A 22,584-nucleotide genomic window follows, 5' to 3' on the forward strand; every position below is an offset into this window, starting at 1 on the left:
GTGTGCGTGTGCTTGTGCTTGTGCGTGTGCGTGTGTGTGTGTGTGTGTGTATGTTTGGTTCTGGGTAAGACAGAATCGCAAGTAGCCCAAGCCAGCCTCAAGTTCACAACATTATGTGAGGATAGCCTTGAACTGTTCACCCTCCGGCCTCGATGTCTCAAGTGCTTACAGATCTGTGTCTCTGTGCCTGGCTTTTACTAGCTTTCTTTCATTCTTTTATGAGCTTCTCAAGGCTAAATGGATAATTTTACATATACTCGTATATTCTCTTAGAACATTAAAAACTAGCTTTCCCATAGGAAATCCTTTTACAGTATTTTCCATTTTTTGACATGTCTGTATTATTACTGTTTTTATTGTTGTTCAACTCAAAATATTTACTAATTTCCTTTGTAATTTCTCCTTTGGCCCAAAAATTATTCACAAGTACATTGTTTGATTCCCAAATATTTTAAGGTTATCTAGGCATCTTATTGCTACTGATTTAATATAATTCTATTATGGTCAGGATACATATTCTTATGATTTCAATTTTTAAGGATTTATTGATTTATTGATTTTATGGCCCCCGAAAATGGCCTCTCTTGAAGAATGTTCCACACATACTTGAAACTAATATACAATCTGGTATTATTGGTCAAGTTATTCATTGTGTATATGCCAACTAAAACAAGTTAGTTGGTCTAATGCCCAAAATTAACCTGTAAGCCCTACCTGCCCAGAGACCAGGTAACTTCCTAGAATTCTGGGAGTTGAAGTTCTTGGAGAAGAACAAAGCCTCATATGAAAGTAGGGTGGCTTAAAGGTTTGTCCTTAAAAGCCCCTGTAGCTCATGGCTCAGAGCCATTTTCAGCTGGGAAATTCCAGGGAATTATCCTGAACAAAGACCATCTCTAGGTCAGTATTTAATATTTAATACAGCTTGCTTGAAATTTGGCCCATAAGAGTGGAATTAGCTTTTCTCCAGCAGAAAGAAAGCCCATTTTCACCATATGAAAAGTAAAGCAGGTCTGCATAGGGCTTAAAGGCTTGCGTGTCTGAGAGCCTGAAGGCAGCAGTCCAAGATCCCTTCCAACACCACGCCGGAAGACACCTCACACGCTACAGAGGGAAGCACAGGTTTAAGTGCTGAGGCAACTTTTCATCATGCTCAAGAAAGTGTGTGAATCTGAATTTTTACCTAGGACACTTTAAAATTATTTAAAGTGTGTGTATCAGGTGTGTGAATCTGAATTTTTACCTAGGATACTCTAAAATTATTCCTTAGGAGAAACCTCGGCCTCAGGATTTGGCTCCCCAGTTTGGACCTAGAAGCTGGGTGGGTTTCCATTTGTTCTTCCCTTCCCTGTATGTGCTCTCTTTGTGCAGATGTACAAGGGGGGCAGGCTCATCTCATGTGGCTACATACGGCCTTTGTGGGTTCTTCCTTCTACAAACTTTAAGTCAAGAATTTAAAGAAGGAGAATTCAGAGTCTGAAACAAACACAGAGGCTTTGCACAGCCCCTGAAGCCGGAAAGCCAGCACCCAGGCATCCATCCCAGCAGCCACACACCTGAAGAATCGGCTTTTCTCTGTGTCCATGGAGTGGCACTCCCGCTTGCTGCTGCTGACCTCTGCTGTCTTCACTACATTGGTCCAGTGAATGGGAACCTTACAGAAAAACACACCCAGTCCTTTGGGTCGGGCCTGCAGCCGCCAAGAAGTGAGGTGTAGAGGCACAGCAAATGAGTCCCCTGGCATGATGGCGGGAAGCACCACTGGTTCTGCCACAGAAATAAGTGTTAGCACTTGCAGGAGATGGTCCCCCACCCCAGGACTCATTAGCTCAGGACAGAGGCAGGACACACTATGCATACGGGACAGAGTCACAATAACAGCACATAAGACTTAGTTCTGCACCATCCTGACTTACTGTCAGGGGCAGAAGGACTGTCCAACCGTAGTTCCATCGGTGTCTCAAGTCTGTTCTTCACAATGAGGGCTGACCGAACAGTTATTACTTTCCGAGCACTGCCTTCCATTGTGACTGCAAATACTACCCGCACAGGTGGGAGTGAGGAGAACTGTGAAAGAGAGAAGGAAAATTGCATCTGGAAAAACACACAGCATGTAAATTCCACTAGAGTGTGGAAGTCAAGAGCATTGCTGCCACCACTCCTCTTCTGTAAATTATTATCCACACCAAGCCCGTTTTCAGCTCTAAAGTAAGCAGGCCATAAATACTGCTAAACATGAACACTCTTAAGAGTCAGGACTGCTGGGCATGGTGACCCATGCCTTTAATCCCAGCGCTCAGGAGACAAAGGCAGGCAGATATCTGTTCGGGGTCAGCCAGTGAGTACCAGAACAGCCAAAGCTCTATCGTGAGACCCTATCTCAAAACAGCAATAACAACAACAAGAAAGAAAGAGCCAGGACTAGAGAGATGTCTCAATAGTGAAGTTCACTGGCCACTTTTCCTGAGGACCTGGGTTCAATTCCTGGTACCCACATGGCAACTCACAACCATATATAACTCCAGTTCCAGGGGATTTGCCCTCTTCTGGCCTCCTCAGTAAGAAGATACACACCTGGCACATTCACATACATGCAGGCAAACACACACATCAAATAACTAAAAATAAATCATCTTTTTAAAAAGCCCAGTCTAAAAACATCTATAAAATATTATACTTAGATATAACACCACAGAGTCATGTCCCAAAAGAACATATGGGGCTGGAGACACAGTTGAGTGGGAGAGTTAGGGCTGGAGACACAGTTTAGTGGGAGAGTTAGGGCTGGAGACACAGTTTAGTGGGAGAGTTAGGGCTGGAGACACAGTTTAGTGGGAGAGTTGTCTGAGTAGTATGCAGGAGGCTTTGGATTTACTCCTTAGTTTTACAAAGACAGGAAGGGAGGAAGAGTTATCTCCAGGCCTACAGACATACTACAAAGAACTTCAATAGTGGTAATGATTTATTCAACTTTCTAAATTTCCTGTGATGTGGTAAAAACAAAAACAAAAACAACCACCAGGCCTAATAAAGACACCATAGAACAAGTTCTTTTCAAATCTCTTTAGGAAATAAAGAAGTAGAACCTTGCAAGGCACTAACTGGTTTCCCTCACATGGCATCTTCCTTCCAAATTAAGACTGAGAAAGCATTCCTTGAACACTAGCAATGGGTTGGGCGCCGCCCAGACACACACAGGAAAAAAAAAAATGTTTGCAGAGGTTCAGACCTGTCTGTGCAAAGCACAAGAATATAGGAAAGCCTTGTCTATTTAGGAGACATTCCTCAGGAACAAGTGACTTCTTTTCCTCTCAGTGTGACTCAATTACCCTGAAGACCCATGTACCTGACATGGAGAGAGTTAAAAGTAAACTTTCTTCATCACAGCCCTCAAGGTTCTGCTTCATAGTAATGGTTTGGTTTCATGTTTTGTTTTTCATGTAGGCAGGGTGGACTTTTAACTCACTGTGTAGCTGAGGGTGACCTTGAGATCCTGACCTCTGAGATTACAAGCATGTACAGCCTTTAAAAATGGCATGCCGGCTTCACACTCTCAATATAACCTAGGGAAGTGGTTCATCATTGCTGCTGGGTTACAGTTGCTATATTAAGTTCTGAACATTCACTCACATTTAACACAGTCTTTGTACAACCACCATACAGAAATATTTAAGCATGAATTCTATATGGCATACACCACAGAGGGTCTAAAAGCACTACACTTAGATGTTTCTTTGCCACAGAAACAGATGAGAGCACGAGTAGCTTCATTCTGCCAGCGTTATTGTTATTAGAGTGAACTATAAGAGGACTGGCCTACTAAGCTATAAAACAGAGTGCTTTGCTTCCAAACCAAAGTGCTGGGAAGTCCAAGTCAAAACTCAACCATCTTTTATGGAGTATTTTTGTTTTTTTTTTTTACTATTATTTTTACTTATGTGTATGGGTGTATATCTGTGTGAGTGATGCCATGGGTGAGAAGGTGTGGAGGCCAGAAGAGGGATCTGGAGTCACAGGCAACTACAAGCTATCTGACATCGTTCTGGGAACTGGAGTTAGATTTTCTGACCCATTTCTCCCACCCACCTTTCTGGCATGTTTTCTAGGAACACATTCTAGTCAGAAATCACCACCAAAGCTCAATCCTCCTCTAGCCTAGCTCCCAGGAACCACACACTATAGCTCCCAGACACACCTCCAACTTCAGCGTCTGTGATCCTTAGGCACAAGACGTAGGAAAAGAATGCCTGGACTATGTTCATGTCACCTTGCTACGATGTTTCAAGCACCAGTGGGGAGTAATCTAACTGCTCTTGGACTTTTCTTGCTTGGACTTTGGACAAAGCATATGAAATACGCAACTGAACCAGGACAAACTGATAATTCAGCTGAGAAGGAAAGGAACCTCTGGAGGTAGTAAACTCCTCAGCTGTGTGCACTCACTTAGGGGGACCGCTAACAGGAAAGGGTAGGGTACGTGCCAGTCCCACACAGGCCACAGAGTCCTTTGACCATCAAGAAACACACACCTGTGTACAGCCTCAGTGCAGTGCAGTAAGCACAATGACAACAAAAGGAAAGTCATACTCACATAAACCTGAGGGTGGATGATGTTTGTTCTGCTGCTTGGGCTGCCAATCTATGAGAGAGTTGCAAAAATCAGAGCTTCAGCACAGACACATAATAGCAGTGACAATGTAGCTGCCTTGAAAGAGTGGTGTTTAAAACGGCTTTCAGGTACAGTATGACTAAAGACAATATCCCATGTCCTGAGCAGTAAGGAGAAAATGATACTTAGTTTACTATCATCCAATGGGTGTGTTTCTCCAGGGCCCATCAATGCAATGGGAAAGTATGTGTGGGAAGAGCTGGTCCTTTCACTGGCTGACATGAATTTAGGCAGAAAATAATCTGTTTTTCTCCCACTGGAGATAAGTGAACTGCCACAGAGAAACAGTGAAAATAAACACTCGTGGAAGGGAGTTCTCCAAAAGTATCTCTCATTAGGAAAGCTGCAGTGTCTCTACAGGATTTGCTTTATCACTGATGCCCATAAATAAGTCACCTGCCTAACAAAACATGAATATGACTGAAAAGCACGTAAGGTACTTGCATCACCAGAACACTGGCGTCTGCCTGTGGCAGCAGCTGGGGAAGCTGCCTGCAGCCTTCCTTCCCCCTGCCCAGCAGCCCCAGGTTGAAAGGCCAAGGAGAAGGCATGTGAACTTATGTGTGATCAGACAATAAATAGCAATGCTACATAGAATTTAGAAATATAGAGCTAAAAGGACCATGGAAGAGCAATATAACATGAAGATGTATGCAAATGACAAAGTTTAATAATACAACAAAAACAGCCAAGATCGTTGGCCCTCTACAAACACAGGGATCACATCCTCAACTCAAGCAGGCCCAGACCATTTGATGTGTGGCCAGTCCCACTATGGTCACACATACAAACTCTTTCCTCATCTCTAGCTCCTAAACAATACAGTATTAGCAACCACTTCCACAGCACTTTTGTGGAAATGTAATCTCTAGATCACTTGAAGTTTACTGGAAGATATGCATGGACTGTGTACAAACACTATGCAATAAAAAAAAAAAATCTTGAGCACCTACAATTTGGATTTGGGGTGCGGCAGGTGAAGCCTTGAAACCCACCCCCCATAGACACTGAGGGATGACTATATTCAAGTTTCCCAGACTGTGAGTAGATAATAAAGATATCCATCTACATGAAACAACATGTTGCTGCCAAATTCCCACCTTGTTTTCTACTGATGTCAACTATTAGCTGGCTCATCTGCATGTTGATTTCTAACACCCACTCCTGAGCCAATACTCTGATGTCTTCTTAGAAAAAGGGGAGCAAAACACTTCAACAGAGCAAGGTTATTTCAAGTGTCACTGTGTGACAGCCTGGCCCGGCAGAGTGTGCGTGATACCAAACAGCAGCCACTCACCGTAGAGGAGGAGGAATTTTTGTCTGGTGCTGCATATCGGAAGAAGGTCCCGACCTTGTCCACAGATACTGGGCTCACTTGCTCCCAGCCATTCACTCGAACTTGCAGCTGATGGATACGAAGGTCATGAGTATGTCTGTCAAGAGGAACAGAAAAGACCCAGTCTCAAAAAGACAGGAAATTAGGAGCAGAGACTCCAACTTGATTGTATTTTATAATGATGTAAAAAGCCAGTTAAGCCTTCTCAGCATTACCTAGTGAGAGAAGTCAAGAAGGCAGTTTAACTGGCTTTTTATGCCGATGGCTAGTAGTTAAGATGCAGAGGGCCTGGAGCAGGGGGCATCTGCCCTCTTGTCACAAAAACCACAAAAATCTGTATGCTTGCCAGGTGTCTCCCAGTATCCCCTACCTAATTTTCATGAAATAATGTCAGTGGAAATCAGTTGAATGGGACGGTCAAAGTGTACTGGCTATTGAATCACGTAACCATGCTCTTGGGGTACATAAGCTTTGTCTTTTTGGTTCCTTTGTTGAAAATTATACTCCTCTAAGGAACACATCCAGTTTTATTGGCTCAGGCCCTACACAACCACAGACAGGCCTGGGAGACAGAGCCCTTGGAGTTAAGAGTACAAGTGCTCAGCTGAAATTGGAGCAGAAGGCGGTGGGCAGAACAGAAGGAACAAGAGGAAATTGCACGTTTAATTCTATTTTAGATTTTGCCTAACTCAAGCCAGAAGGCTGAAGCTGAAATGGGGAACTGAACTCGAGGCTGACAGGAAGGGAGGGGGACAGTATAGGGTACAGTATGCCAAGGGGAGATGCCAAGATATGCATATGCTGCTGAGTTCAAGCACTACAGTGGGTTACAGCACATGGAAACTAAGATGGATATGACACCAAGCCCTCTCTGATGCAGGAGGCAGCAGGGATTCCTGAAAGACACTATTAAACCCTCACCAGGCAGGACTAACCTCTGCCAGTGAAAGAAGAGGAAGAAAGACTTTGTTGTGAGGGAGGCTTGCATGTGAGCTCAGGCCTGAAGCCAATCTCTTCCATTTCAGCTTCCCTAAAATCAGTCCAAGGCTCAAACAGTAAGCCATCACCTATTTACACCCTAGAGAGCCTTTCCACTTAAAAATACTTGCAAATAGTGAGATAATACCTCATTGGACATTCCATTATCTTTCAGGAAATGGAATTAAAACCTTCTTCCATATTTGTGCCAAGCCCTCTAGCTGGCTGCGTCAGAAGTGACTGGGCCAGCAGTACCCCTTGAAAATGTAATCTTATACTGCCTTACTATTCCTAGCTCTGCATCCTAGGCCTATCTGCTTACAGAAAGTTTGTGGCATAAATGTATTTTAAGATTGAAATCACAAAGCTTTGAGAACCTTTCTAGAATAGTACATCATCTACTTCAGCTACATAGAAATCTGGATAGGATGCAATGGATCTGAGTGTTAGTATGTATCTAGCTTTTGCCCAGACTCTGAAATACTTAGTTATCTTCTCACACATCAAGAAAATGGGAATAGAAAGAAATGTTTTTCAAAGATGGCATGGCAGTCTATATTTTTTTAAAGGTTTATTTTTATTTATTTCATGTATGTAGGTACACTGTTGCTGTCTTCAGACACACCAGAAGACGGCACCAGATCCCCATTACAGATGGTTATGAGCCACCATGTGGTTGCTGGGATTTGAACTAAGGACCTCTGGAAGAGCAGTCAGTGCTCTTAACCACTGAGCCATCTCTCCAGCCCCGGGCAGTCTATATTTTAAGAGGAAATAATGACTTTCAAATTATCTTTGGACAGTAAAACATTGAGGTCAGTGAAAGATAAAATATCAGGGACAGACATTTATATCCATGTCACATCTTTATGGAAGAAGAATAAACAACCATATTTTACCTGTGTCTTAACTTTCCTCTGGCTTCAAATTCAAAGGGAATCTCTTCACCTGTGAGGACTTCTCTCCACTCACTGACATTGTGTGCATCATCCAGGAACGATCCATTCCCTTCTGGAACCACCCCAGGACTCCCACTGTGAGACAGCGCAGCCCTGGAACCAAATCAGATGACAGCTTGTCCCTTCTGCCTCGCCCTCCCTGCTGTCTCTACAGGAGTTCCCAGCCACTGGGAGATCAGCCTTCTTATAACTGACTGACTGCACTGGCATGATATAACCTGGTTGGTCTTTGTGACCCAAGAAGGACCTGAGAGCCAGTGACTTCAGCTACTTTCAGGCTCAGTCACAACTAAACATCTTTGGATGTTTAGAAATAGACTGAAGTAATGCTGAGCATTGTACAGCATACGTACAACCTCAGCTGAGGAATGAGGACTGTAGAGCCAGCAATAGGGCAAATTTTAGGCCAGCTTGGGCTGCATAGTGAAGCACTGTTTCAAATAATGTTTTTTAATTTAAAGAAAAAGTGTGTGTGTGTGTGTGTGTGTGTGTGTGTGTGTGTGTGTGTGTGTTTTACATCGTGGACATATGTGCATTTGGAGGCAAGAGGTCAACATCAGGTGTCTTCCTCAATTACTCTCTACCTTGTAATTTGAGACAGGTCTCTTATAACCTAGAGCTCATCAACTGGCTAACCTGGCTGTCAGTGAGCTCCAGGGACCCTCCTGTCTTCATGTCTTAGTGCTGGGAAGCAGCCATACACTATCATCTCCAGCTTTTTCAAGGGTTCTGGGAATCAGACAAGAATTTCCTGACTGAGCCATTTTCCTAGTCCTACACAGCAGGCATTAAATCGCTTGCCTCACAAGCAGGAGCACAGGAGTTCAATCACCAGAAACCATGTAAGAATTCTGGGTGTGGTGGTACACGTACCCCAGCACTGAGAAAAAGAGAAAGGATCCCTGGAGCTGAGTGGCCAGCCAGCCTGGCCTAATCAATAAGCCAAGGTAGACAATGTTCCTGAAGATGAAATGTATGGCTGTTCACTGGCCTTTGCATACATACTCACACACATACACTCACCCATAGCCACATTCACATACTCCTACATACATGTATGAGCAAACACACACATTCACCCACAGCCATATTCATGCACACATATGCATCAAAAGCAAACAAACCAAGGCAGGTCTTTCTACAGGAACAAGCTGGTGACCAGCAAGAATTTAATAGACATGAACTGGTAAGCAACAAAGTCTTGGCTGTGGTACCCTCATGGCTAGTGGAAGCAGAAGAATAGAGTTTCAAATCAGCTAACAGTTACTTAGCTCTGCCCTTCATGAATGTAGACCTCTGGAAAGGCCCCCCCATGTATGTAGAACATTGAGCCAACATCTAAGCAGGCAATGTCAGTCAAGGTTTGCATTTAGTTTAGGCATATTCCCACGGTCCTCCCAACTCCACCCAATGCTATCTGGGCCAAAGTGTGCTTTAGAGACAAAAATAAGTGTTCAGGAGTCAGGGGTGGAGGGCATTTCCAATGCAGGCTTAGAAGAAAAATGCAAAATACTTAGTTTTGAGACCACATACAGCTTCTTTAACGAGTATGGAGCCTACAGCGACCTGGGATGACTTTTCTCTCACTCTCTGACCATGAACATAACACAAACCAGGTCAAAATGAGCACAGCAGCACTACTACACACTCAGGACCTACTTCACAGTGGTCCTCTGCAGAATCAGAATGTCTACAGTAACTTCCGGACACGAGTTACTGGCTGAGTTATAAGCCCAGGGGCTTTGAGCAGGAGCCAGCCTTGTTCTGCCAGGCTGCTACAAGAGGCTGCTGGGATTTAAGTGTCTCCAGAGACAGAATGAAAGTGCCTTACCTGGTGGGTGTGGTGGTCAGGGTAGCAAACCACAGTGTGCATCCTGTGTGGTTCCGAAGAGCAAAGGGGACAAATGGCTGGCGACGCTTGGGGGTTTTCACCTCTGCTGTAGCAAACAAACAATAAAAAAGACTATTAATGTCCACTCTGTCTGCATGAGGGAAACCCTGTCATATAGACGGCACCTACAGCTGTCTCCTGTGAAGACAGAGGGAAGAGAACAGGAACTGTAGGTTTGTTGATATGACAAAGAGATGCTTCATGGATCTGCGGGCTTCTCTGTGATTCCCTCTCCCTCACTCTCAAATACACACGCACACACACGCACGCGCACACACATACACACACACATGCACACATACACAAACGCACACACACACACATACACACACACACGCACACACACGCACACACACACATGCACACACACACGCATGCACACACATACACACACATGCACACATACACACACACGCACACACGCACACACACATACACACACATGCACACACACACGCGCACACACACGCACACACACGCACACACACACACACACACACACACAGTCCCCACAACTCTCATGGGTCTTACTGCTCAGAACTGCCTGGCAATCAGAACCTGACTTGGTTAAAATCAAGAAAAAGACTGGCAGGCTACTCCTCCCAAACAGTGCATTCTTACTCCTAACCCAGGTAGAAGCCTCCACCCCTGAAGCATACATGCACATAGTAACAAGATTGAAACTCTTTTCTCTTCTGCTACTTCTTTCCCCTCTCTCACTGAGGAATCAAGGTCATGCTATCTGAAAGCTTTTAAATAAAATTTTTGCTCTCTCTTATTTTTAGTGAGTACTGTATGTATGTACATGTGTGTGTAGGCATTTATGTTCAACTTAGAATTGCCATAGTCTTCTTCACTTTACTTACTTATTTTTGAGACAGGATGTTCCATGAATCTGGATTTCATCATCTGGCCATCAAGCTCACAGATATGCTTGCTCTGGGATTAAACACACATGCTACTATGCCCAGCTTTTCAGAGGGTTCCAGAGACCAAATTCTAGTCCTCGTACTTACACAAAAGACACTTTAACAACAGAGCCAGCTTCCCAACATAGTCTGATTTTTAATACAGGCAAAAACCCCCTAGCTACTATAATAAAGCCACCAAGGAGGCTGAAAAGGCATGTTCCACACGGATGTGTCACAAAACAACCTCTGATTGAGAAACTACAGAGAAACAACTACCAGAAAGCAATGTAGCCAAATTCTAGGAAACAGACGAACTGACTGTCAACACTGAGAACTTTCAAAGGCATTCCAGTGTCCTCAGCAGCCTTCTGCAGCCCACTCTGACCAAGGGTCTGTCACTTCCAGTAACCATACAAAGTAAGCGGGAGGTGGTGGCAGGAACCACCAGGCAGTGACAATTCAAGCTAGGAGGCACCTGGCTGAGGAGTTCGCAAAAATATTGATGAGCACAGCAGGCCCCAGGGTCCAGCAGAATCACTGTCTGTGTTAATCCTACAGACAACTTTCCAAAGGGGAGGAACATGATGACTGCCCAATGGGCAACTTCAGGTTAAAACAAGTTCTCTCTGGACAACAGTAATTTGGCAGAGACTAAGTTGCAATCATCTGTTGAGAACAGGAGCAGTGGCTCTCAATCTATAGATCGCGACCCTTTTGGGGGTCAAATAGTAGATATCCTGCATACCAGATATTTACAATTCATAACAGTAGGAAAGTTACAGTTATGAAGCAGCAATGAAATGATTTTATGGTTGGAGGTCACCACATGAGGAACTGCATTAAAGTGGTTGAGAACCATTCAAATAGAAAGTGGTCTGGTCGAATAACATGTGAGGATACTACAAGGGATAATGTCTATCTACAACTGTGCCTACTTCCATCCCAGTAGCCTCATATGGTTCACAAAGTGCTCCTCCAAGTAATAGATGAAGCCTTGAGGCTGGAGCAAGATCCTTCGGAAGGGTAAACAGTGCTCACGTGCTCTGGAGGAGCCTCCCTCTATATGAGTGAGGCGAGCACCTTCATTATGGTAGACAAGGGCCAAGAGGAAAAGGACCAGATGGACCTTCCTATCCCAGTGTGAACCAGACTGACAGCTTCCATTTGCAAATCATACTTTGAAAAAACAGGTGACAGATGGCTTTGACCACTTTGAAATACACACTCAAGTACTAGAAATCCATACAAAGAGATTCACGTGTCTACGGCTGTGGAATTAGATAACATGGAAGGCACAATATGTAGGATCCCATGTTTCCTGTGCAGATCAAAACTAATAACAGAGGCTAAAACACCACAGAGACCACACAAATCCCAGCACTGCATCAGCATCCAATTCAACTGTGTCCTTGCCTTTGGCACAATACCAGAGAGAAAACTCCCAAATCCATCAAAGAGAACATTATTTCCTGATGACCTCAAAAATCTGCCTCCAGTGAATGAATCCAATTTCTTCAGGGGTTGAAAGCCTCACGCTCCTCACATCCAAGTTCAGCATCAAATGAAGCCAGCTGAAAAAAATTTCTATCCCTCTGCATGTCTTTCACAGCGTAATTGGCCATTCTAACAAGTGGGAGTTTTATGCTACATAGCAGCTTGGGCTGTCAAAAGGACTTGATTTGTAGATCACAATAATAAAGACACTGAAGCCCCAAGTCTAATCTAGCTAGTCACAGAAGTGAAGAAAAATTCCTATGTTGCCCACCAGCATCTGTTACACTGGCTACAGGGGAGTAATGCTCAGCTTTGCCTGAATGAGGAGCACATACTGGAGAGCTCAGCAGTGTGAACTCATAACAAGCGAACATGGGAGCCCACTCTCAAAGACCCATCCCAGCTGAGCCTTCTTAAAACAAAATATACAGTGGCCCATCTGTATTAATAACCCTGTTCAGTATTCTCAGTAAAAGAGGCTCAAATGCCTTTTAGGTTATCTTTCTTTCTCTTTTGACAGGTTCTTGCTATATAAGCCATGGCTAGCCTGGAATTTATGATCCTCCCGCCTCAGCCTCCCAAGTGCTGGGACTGCAGATGTGGACCACCAAACCCAGCGCAAATACCTTTTAACATAAGATATATTAAGAGCCATGATCTAGAATTAGTCACACACATAAATCCGTTAGATTAACAGTACTCATTAACACAGAGGAAGAAATACAGTTGACAGGCCAGTGTGAGGAGTTTCTTCTTGCTTTCACCAACCACTCAATTCTCCAGGAACAGTTTCTTTTCTATCTCCTAAATACATAAATTCCTATGTAAAGAAACTAATGTTTGTATCTAAGTAATTTGTTGGGAAATACATTCTTGGTTCTATGACTAATTATTATAGCTCTTATTTCACAGAGCCCCTCACATGCCCATGAAAATAAACTCTCACTAAGGGCTCTGTAGGCAAAGCCATGTGGTCCTGCCTACTGAAGGATGGAGTTCCTCCATCTCCTTTGTTCCTTATAAGAGCCCTCCTTGCCTCTGGCTTTTCTGATTGCGTACTGTGCAGTCACGTCTGCTGCTACTGCCATGATGAGGTTCTGTTCTCTACTCATTCGCTAGAGACCTTCTTTCAGGTCACTGAGGCAAAGTACTTACAACTGAATATATTCCCATCCAGCTCCAATTGACAACACATATTTAAAAAAAAAAAATCAGTATACAGATTGATGTAAGGCAGTTCTTGAAACAGGAAAATAATGCCAGCCTCTGGCTGTACTGTACCTCGAGCATAGATCTGGTGCTCTAGGTTAGTCAGACTGGCTGTACTCCTAGTTCTAAGGTAGACAAGAGGGAGGCCTGGTAGACAGGAGAGACAAAGTTAGAAGATAAAAATAGGTGCGGTGAACAAGACTCACCTCCAACAAGAACAAGTTAAAAAGTTACAAATGGCATGCAAGCATCATGCAATTGCAAGAACATCCTTCCTTACTGCTAAGGGCCAGTAAGCGCTTGCCAAAGCCAGCATTTTTTACACAGCTTTGATGGTGTGGCTGTGTCCTCTTTTTCTAATTAGGTGAGAGTAAATGTGTTGAATATCCCCTTGAAGAGAACAACAAGCCTTTGGAGGAGTTTTAATTTAAAGCATGTTATGGATTGACCCAGAGGAGTCACAGAAACTAATCAGTATGTATTTTAGGGGAGATATGCCATTCCAGTTGGAAAAATGTAGGACAGAACATTGACTATTGGGTACCTCAAATACTCAGGGCAAGCGTCAGCCTCCTTCTAGATTTCAACAATCCTTTCGCAGTGTTTATCTCACAGTACTAAATTCTAAACTGAACATAAGTATCAACAAAAACACATTGAATAATCAATGGAATAAGTCATGCCACGGAGATTTGCCTATAGATTCAGCCCTTACTGCAAGGCCCACAAATAAGGTAACACAAAGCTAAAGATACATTGAAACTGCAGTGAATCCCCAGTTCCTAAGGCTGAACTGCACAGCAAGGCTAAGCCAGGAGCCTGTTTTTTACACTAGACTCAGGGGAGGAAAAAAAAAAGCCTTAACTTTGGGGAGAAATACAGCTAAAATTCTCAAATAAAATCTGAATATTGGTAGTCAATTCAACACAGTTGAAAGCTACTAACTTGAAACCCAATGCTACATAAACTGTAGGAGGCCTCTGAGAAGGCTACCAGGAATTGCCAATAAAAAGGCACTTGCTATTTAGGTATGTCAGGCCATTAGAACAGTATATCATCAGCCTCCCCAGAAATCCTAAAGAAATAAAAATCAAGCTTTAATATCGATAGGGTGATTATTAACAACAGAGAGAGGAAAAAGTGTAAGAAAATGAAAAGTGGGGTCTCCAGAGCATCAGGCCTTCCTGGAGCTGACCCTGACCGGATCTCAGGTGCTAGTACAAAGAACCACAGGCTCTTGGACATCTAGGATTGCTTAAGCATCTTCTGGACAGGTGAGGCTACGGTGTTTGCAACACAGATTAGGAGGTTAGGGGAGCTGGAGCTCCAGACTCAGAAGCAATAGAACAGAGGACAAGTGCAACGCAGTCTTTGTCTTTCCTTCTAGAAGCTGGAGGCACTCTGCTCACGCCCCAAGGAGGGGCAAACCAGCACAAATGCTTCCTATGCTAAGAAAGCCCATCTTCCTGGACTGTTTGCAGACCAGATGGAATATTTAAGTATTCATGAGCTATGTGAAGTCAGGCCAAGACTCCCCAAAGAAACCACACTGAAAGAGTTGGGGCTGAGCTGAATTTGGATGACAATGGCTTATGGAACAACCAGGACCTGTGCTGTCTGTCACCATCTTCCCAGCTCGGAGGCCAACAGAGCTCCATGCTGAGGCATTCATCAGGACAGAAAACACCAACAAAGAACATGCTGACTTCTTCCTCAAGATGCCAGGATTCAATTCCTTTATACTCTATGAACAATACAGGCCGGTCCTTTTAAAAAAAAACATTTTTTTCCACTTGGGACCTTGCCCTCCCTCTTTCCAAGAATACATACAAACCCTCTAGCACTAGCTTTAGATGTTTTTATAACCCAGTTTTAAAATATCCCATCGACTGTAAAACCAACTGTTTTCACCCAAGTAAAAATAAAGTAAGCAACAGCCTGCCCTGCCCAGCTCTCGGTGTACCCGCTCATCTTCAGCATCACTGGAAATCAAGAGTAATGTTTTGCAGGCCTCCTCTCCCCCACATCGATGGAATTAGACCCTGCATTAACAGTTCAGTACTTTGTGCCAGAAAACTGTCTTTTACAAAAACTAAAACGAACAACAGGCTAGTCAGAACTTCCTATGGAGTTCTCCTCAGAGAAAGTCCATTCTATTGGAATATCTCAGTGAAGCACGGCTCTACAGATTAACACAGATATAGGCAGACATGTACATATCAAAATCTTACTTTGTCCAAAGCATGGTGGGTCCACAGAGGAGCCCATCCAGTCTTCTGTCTTGGCTGACTCTGTCTCCTTGTCCTCTTTACAGTAATCCGCCAACCAGGATTCCTTGGTACTTATATACTGATCTAGAAAGAATTCCATAAATTAAGAAGGGAGATGGAAAAAGATAAAAGGTTCATATCAAATAATTTCAATTCAGCAAGCAAAGCTTTTATTGAGTGCCTCCTTACATGCTGGGCCTATGCAAGAAGCTAAAAACACATTGGACCCTAGAGATAGCAATTCCACATGAAAGACATCAAAGCAATCAGATGATCTACCTTCATGAAACCACCTATGATTTAAAGGCTAAAGGAAAGATAGAAGTACAATGCTGGAGGGCAGAGGAAAAGGTCAGATTTATTCGGCTTTGGCAAAAGCAGGTGGTGGTGATGTGTGCATCAAATTCCCTCTTGAAATGTGAATAGTGACTCAATGAAACTGAGGGCAGAGCAGCACTCTAGGCAAGGGGACTCGCAGGTGCAAAGACTAAGACATTAAGTACACAGCACACTCAGGAACACTGACTGCTATGCTGTATCTTCAGGGCACACTCTGCAGGAGAGGCGTGGCAGAGATACCCAGAATCCAGAAATGTACATTTCAGGGACACCAAAGAAACTGTGAGAACACATTGCATTGGCTTGGCAATTTTCAGAGTTAAGTTGGTGTGACAATTGACAGGGAGTAAACAGCACAGGGAACTTACTCATTCTATTCAAGAAATACCACTCTGTAAGTGGACATTGTGGTGTATCTCTGCAGTTCCACCCACTTGGAAGGCCAAGGCAGAAGTGTGAATTTGAGACTAGCCTGGGCTTAAACACAACACCTTGCTTGAAAAACAAACAAAAATTCCTGTGTGAATAACAGAAGTGAATCTAACCTCATTTCTAAGATATTTAGTGAACCCCACTAACAAAACATTATGAGGAGAAAGTTCACCAGGATCCCTGTGGTCCCTAAGAACCCTCAGCTCTTGCTTGGCCACTGAGAGCACAGGGTTCAGCAATGATGAAGAAGTGATGTCAGGCACAGCGCCAAGCATTTGCCTACCTGGCATCTTTGTCTGTAGGCAAGAGACTCATGTTACTGAAAACATGTTAGCCTAAAACAGGCAGCTTCCCACTTACCTATCAGTACAGAAGTAATGTTGATATCCAGGCGGCGTTTGGCCTTGGCCTCTAGCTTCAGTCGAGGAGGATGGAGACGACTAGCTGCCTGCTGTTGCCAGGATACAGAGCACGGCCATGGCTCAATAAATGGCTCCCAGCCTGAAGGAATGCAGGAAATAAAACATCTGTTCAGCAGATATCAAGGGTTTATAGGAGAATACTGTTCATGAATGCTTAGCAAGGACAGACTACAGCTTAATGGCTCCAATTCGATCTCACAATGAAAGCACTACCTTCTGCTATCGGTCATCCTACAGATGCCTGGTGTCCATGGAACAGGCCTGGAAAAGCATGAACACTCCCCATCACACTCTTGTTGAGGTAGCAGGAAGCAGGGAGGGAGAGCACATGTTGGGTTTCTTTTTTCTTTTTTTTTTTCTGTGTAGCCCTGGCTGTCCTGGAACTCACTCTGTAGACCAGGCTGGCCTTGAACTCAGAAATCTACCTGCCTCTGCTTCCCAAATGCTGGGATTAAAGGTGTGTGCCACCACTGCCTGGCCATGTTGGGTTTCATTAAAGCTAGAAGACCTCATCCTCAATCAAGACAGGAAAAAAAGAGCCTCAGAGTTAGATTAGAAGAGAAAACTGTGACTTTAGCTAAGAGTTCCTACATTAACCTTGCTCAAAGAACAACACACCACTGAACCAAGGCCACATTTGGAGGCTCATTAGCTTAACTTTATCAAGGTTTTTGTTTCTTGGTTTTAATCTTAAAATGTGTCACACAGCCAAGCAGTGGTGGCGCACGCCTTTAATCCCAGCACTTGGGAGGCAGAGGCAGGTGGATTTCTGAGTTCAAGGCCAGCCTGGTCTACAGAGTGAGTTCCAGGACAGCCAGGGCTATACAGAGAAACCCTGACTTGGAAAAAAAAATGTATCACACATACGAAACAAATTTTAACAATATATATATATACAACTTAAAGGAAAATTATCACAAGCACTTGTGTAGTTGTTCAACTTAAGAAATGGGAAATCAGGCCAGGGATCGTTATTGGTATTCTGTCTGGATTGTACCCCCACAATTACCTGGCCCACTATAAAAGGGGCTGCTTAGCCCCGCCTCTCTCTCTTACTCTTGCTTCCCGCTTGCCCCTCTTCTCCATTCCCTCCTTCCTCTCTCCACGCGGTCATGGCTGGCCTCTACTACTCTACACTCTCCTTCACTCTACCTTTCCCTGCCTCTACTACTATCTTAACCCCCCTCCAAATGCCCTAAATAAACTCCATTGTATACTATACTGGTGTGTCTGGTCCCTCATGGGGAAGGGATGCCTTGGCACAGCGGGCTCACTGAGGCACCCCTTTCCCCCACAAACCCCGCCAGAACATATTCTTATAGTTCTTTCCCTTTTTATGATCATAACAATGGTGGCATACACCTTTAATTCCAGACCTTGGCAAGCAGAAACAGGAGGAACTCTTAATGACTTCAAGGCCAGCCCAGTGAACATAGTAAGTTCCAGAACACAGGAGCTACCTAGAGACACTGTCTCCAAGAGAAAGGGAGTAGGGAGGACAGGAAGAGGAGGACGAGCAGCTGTCAATATGCTTGTGTTCAACTTCACAAAGGAAGAATAGTTCTAAACTACACTAATTACATACTAATAGAAACTGTGGCTCATTTGCATCCCAGTCTGTAGTAGTGTCACACTTCACTTCTGCCTGACTATTGGGTAGAAAATTATATTTTGGGCCAAATGTTGTGGTGTACACAATAATCTCACCACTCAGGAGGCTGAGGCAGGAGGATTTGCATGAGTTCCAGGCCAAACTTAACTTAGTAAATCACAGCAACAGAGTGAGATCTTGTCTCAAAACAAATACACAAATGAAACTATAGATGCTCAGCTCCTGAAAACCAGTTCACCAACTTTTGAAACACTTATAGTCACATTACATCAAAAATACACTTTAAAAAAATAGGAAATCTGTGTTTGTGCCCCTTGCTGTTTCTCAGTCTCACCCATCCCACCCCTTTTTCTTGTCTAAAGTATGCAGCGACAGCTCTGGTAAACATAAAAGCTTATTCTTTAAACCCTACAATAATATACTGTTTATTTATACTGACCTGACAGAGCACGGTTATAATAATCTCCGGAAAGGGTGAAGTGGGCGTAGCCCTCGGGGTTAGTTCGTACGTGCTGAAGAAAGTTCAGACCTGCAACACAAGCAAAGCTCACGACAGAGGCAGGAGCGAAGCTGGCCTTCTGTATTTCAGATACCAGCTACAGCTGCTACTGACAGCCTCATAGAAGAGCACATACATAACCCCAGCAGTTCTGTCTACCAGGAAAGTTTGTATATGAATCTTCATGTTTTATAACCAGTACATTAACCATGGCATTCAAATATTCTTATCTTGTGCTAGACAGATGAATAAGTGGTTATGAGCACCAGAGGAGGAACTGGGTTCAATTCCCAGCACCCACATGCAGCTCACCACCATCTATTTAACTCCAGTCCTGAAGGATCTGATGACATTTTTTGGCCTCCAGGCATATAGCGATTCATATACATAGTTGTTGGCAAACACCCATAGACATAAAAAAATAAGATATATATTATTATCTTAATTATACATTTTTGGCATTCTCTTAAGCACTGTACCTAAAACATGGTCTTACTTCTCCTACTCCTACCCACAGCACACAGGTATAACCAAAATGAAAGTAACATGAAAGGATATTTCTCCTGAATGAATTGAAAAAGGGCAAAAGTAGTAAAGGGCATGTCTTGCTAAATGTTAGTATATATTGCTTTTAACATTTCTTAATTCTTTGAAAATTTTTACACAATGTATTTTGATCATATTTATCCCCACTTCCTCCCTCTAACTTCTCTCGGATCCACCCTGACTTCTGTAGCTCACATCAACCCCACTCCCTCCCTCTAACTTCTCTCAGATCCACCCTGACTTCTGTAGCTCACATCAACTTCATTTTCTGCTGCCCACAGACTCCTGGGTGTGGGATTATCCACTGCAGTGTAGTCAACCAACCAGGAGCCACACCCTTAAAGAAAACTGGCTCTGTGTTCCACAGAGACTATCAGTTGTCCAGTTCTCAGATAGGTGTGGGTACTCAAGAACCTCTTCTTATCCCATATTAGCTCAAAATCTAAAGATTACCATAGAATACATAAGTTACATAATTATTCTCTACAGAAAAGGCATTCATGTCAGCACTCAAAAACCTAGTCCCATTTAATTGTGCAGCTTAAAAAAGCATGGAGAAGGTTCAAGGATAGGATACTGAGAGGCTGGCCTCAAGTGCCCAGAACCAAATTTGATGAAGGGGAGAAGGGAGGCAAACTACAAATACTGGAAGTGAGAGGTAATAATTCTCCACCCCAATCCCCAATGCCCTCGCTGTGTTTTTCTAGAAAGGGTTCCTCTGTACAGCCCTGACTGTCCTTGAATTCCTGAGTGCTGGGATTAAAGGTATGCGCCATTACCACCTGGCAAGTGACAGGTGATTTTTACCGGGTCCCCTCAGAACCATCATCCTAACACACAAAATAGAGCACTGAGGAAACAGCGCTTCTCCCTGGACTACCCCAGCCAGACGACGGCGTCACCACTGCAGGAGAGGCCACGCGAGCCTCCTAACAGGACCCTGGCTGGGTTTTCAAGACAGCAGCAGGCAGGAGCATGCTTCTGCCAGCTTCCCAGGTGACTCTACTCACCACTATGATTATGTATGGGAGAGACGGGATAACTCAGCTGGAGCTCTTGATGTCATAGAAATGTTATCAGTGCCAATTTCTCCTATTCCTGAGCTATAGGCTCAAGCCACATATGGGAAATAAATAAAAAAATCTGAGTAGTCCATTCTTGTACACGCTGAGAGTGCCTTTCTTTCACTGACTATCCCTTGAGACTCCAGACCCACGTCCTCAGGTATGTCCTCACTCTTTTCTTGAGTGCTTCTCTGTGTGTCCTAACCCTCCTGCTTAAGTCTACCCTAAAATACATTTACTAAGCCTCAACTCTGCCTTGTTTTAAAAAAAAAAAATCTGGCTCACACTTTTCCAGTACTCAGGAGACCAAGGCAGGCAGATCTCTGAATCTGAGACCAGCCTGGTCTACAGAGAGAGTTCCAGGATGGCCAGCACTGCACAGAGAAACTGTCTCGAAATTTTTTTTTCTTTAAAAGCATGTTAAACTATTAAGTTTTACCTGCACTACGAAGTAGAGGGGAACAAAGATACATGGAAAGCTGACAAGGCAGACCCTAAGAAAAGAGCAGCACTGGGCTACAGGATGAGCCCACAAGCCAGGTACACTCACGGGAGAAGGTAAGCTCAGCCAGGGGCACGTCACAGTCCATGCAGTCATCGATGAAACAGATGCACACGCTCTCAGCCTTGACCTCCACTCCAGAGATCCGTGCAGCTGGCATGGCCCCTGGGTTGTCTCTGCTGCTGGAGTCCAGGGACAGAGACTTCAGGGGCTCTGCATTCTTAAACAGCCAACTTGCTGCCTTCTTCAGCTGGCCTTCAAGAAAACCAGAAGGTGTGAGATCCCACTACTTCCCAAAGCATTACAAAGAAATCTGTGAGCAGCCCAGGAGAGCTGTAATCCAGAAGGATCCTTAGGCTGGGGGAGGATGCTGGGCGCACACAGGGTAAGCTCCTGGTTGTTGCACATCATCTACTCAAGTTGATAACACCCTTCCTGTACCAACTGTGAACAGAAAGGTGAGGAGGGGGGGCGGAGCAGGAGTTGAGGAGCCCAGAGTCTCAAGACCCCTTAGTATGCAAGTTTTATTTCCAACCACGTTCTGCTTATACTGATCTTAACTGTCCTCATATGTCTTACTTTATGCATAGTCTGTCTTCTCAATTACAAACTCCCAGAGAGCAGAGAACAAAATGTAATGCATACTTGAGTGCATACATGCACACATGCACACATACACACACTCACTCATTCACTTGTGTATTTGTACATGAGAGAAAGATAACTGTTAATGCCCCCTGCCTAAATAACAACAAATATTCTAACACCCTCTTGCCCCAAGAAAAGAAAAAAAAGAAGGAATGGACAGAGTTGAAAGCAGAATAGAAGAAGGGAAGGAGGGAAGAAGCAATGCCATTTCACACTCAGAACCCAGAACGAGAGACAATTCGCCTGCTTGAGGGTCTGGGCTCTGAAGCAAACTGACCCTGGTCTAGACCAGTTCTGTACTTCCCAGCTACTGAGTACAGGGCAAGCTGTTGGATCTCTGTGCCCTACAGCATAACAGAAAGAGGAAGTGAGTTCTCAGAGCCCAGCCTAGTAAGTGATCCTGGCTTTAAAGAGCTGTTATTTTCATCTTGTTGAGTAATGGGACTAAGTGGCTTTAGTTCAATCACAATGAAATCCAAAAGGTTTGTAGACCGCATGGGAGAAAATCAAAGACATGATAAAGTATAAAGTTAAATCAAAAAGCAACAATGACTGAATGGAAATAAGGCTGAGGGACCCAGAGAGCTAGCCCACTCTCACTGTTTTCAGAGGTAAAGGGGCTTCAGGGGATACAATGAGCATCTCCACAAACAATATACTGGTGTGCATTCTAGAAAAGAATATGTTCTCTCCAAGAAAAGAGCTATAAAGACACCACAGATAAGTGCATAGCCTCATGTACACGTACACACACACACACACACACACACACACACACAGAGAGAGAGAGAGAGAGACAGACAGAG

The 22,584-nt window shown here is 43.9% G+C and overlaps 1 protein-coding gene across 7 annotated transcripts in view; it reads right to left on the bottom strand.

Moving 5' to 3' along the window:
• Vps13d (vacuolar protein sorting 13 homolog D) overlaps positions 1-22,584 on the bottom strand; it is a 234,091-nt gene that overhangs the window by 125,434 nt on the left and 86,073 nt on the right. For 4 of the 7 annotated variants that reach the window (XR_004121180.1, XM_031379404.1, XM_031379408.1 and 1 more), the window contains 11 exons: positions 21,179-21,385; positions 18,959-19,048; positions 16,846-16,986; positions 15,676-15,798; positions 13,517-13,591; positions 9,771-9,876; positions 7,880-8,032; positions 5,964-6,099; positions 4,589-4,636; positions 1,914-2,064; positions 1,554-1,764 (listed from right to left, as the gene is read on the bottom strand). Coding sequence is in view for 6 of the 7 variants with exons in the window: in XM_031379404.1 (XP_031235264.1) it covers positions 1,554-1,764; positions 1,914-2,064; positions 4,589-4,636; positions 5,964-6,099; positions 7,880-8,032; positions 9,771-9,876; positions 13,517-13,591; positions 15,676-15,798; positions 16,846-16,986; positions 18,959-19,048; positions 21,179-21,385 (1,441 nt within the window). In the remaining variant the exon portion in view is untranslated. The remainder of the gene's footprint in view (positions 1-1,553; positions 1,765-1,913; positions 2,065-4,588; positions 4,637-5,963; positions 6,100-7,879; positions 8,033-9,770; positions 9,877-13,516; positions 13,592-15,675; positions 15,799-16,845; positions 16,987-18,958; positions 19,049-21,178; positions 21,386-22,584) is intronic. The other 3 variants (XM_031379405.1, XM_031379407.1, XM_031379406.1) reach the window with 3 other exon arrangements.

This window comes from Mastomys coucha, unplaced genomic scaffold, assembly GCF_008632895.1.
Source record: "Mastomys coucha isolate ucsf_1 unplaced genomic scaffold, UCSF_Mcou_1 pScaffold18, whole genome shotgun sequence".
Classification (NCBI taxonomy): Eukaryota; Metazoa; Chordata; class Mammalia; order Rodentia; family Muridae; genus Mastomys; species Mastomys coucha.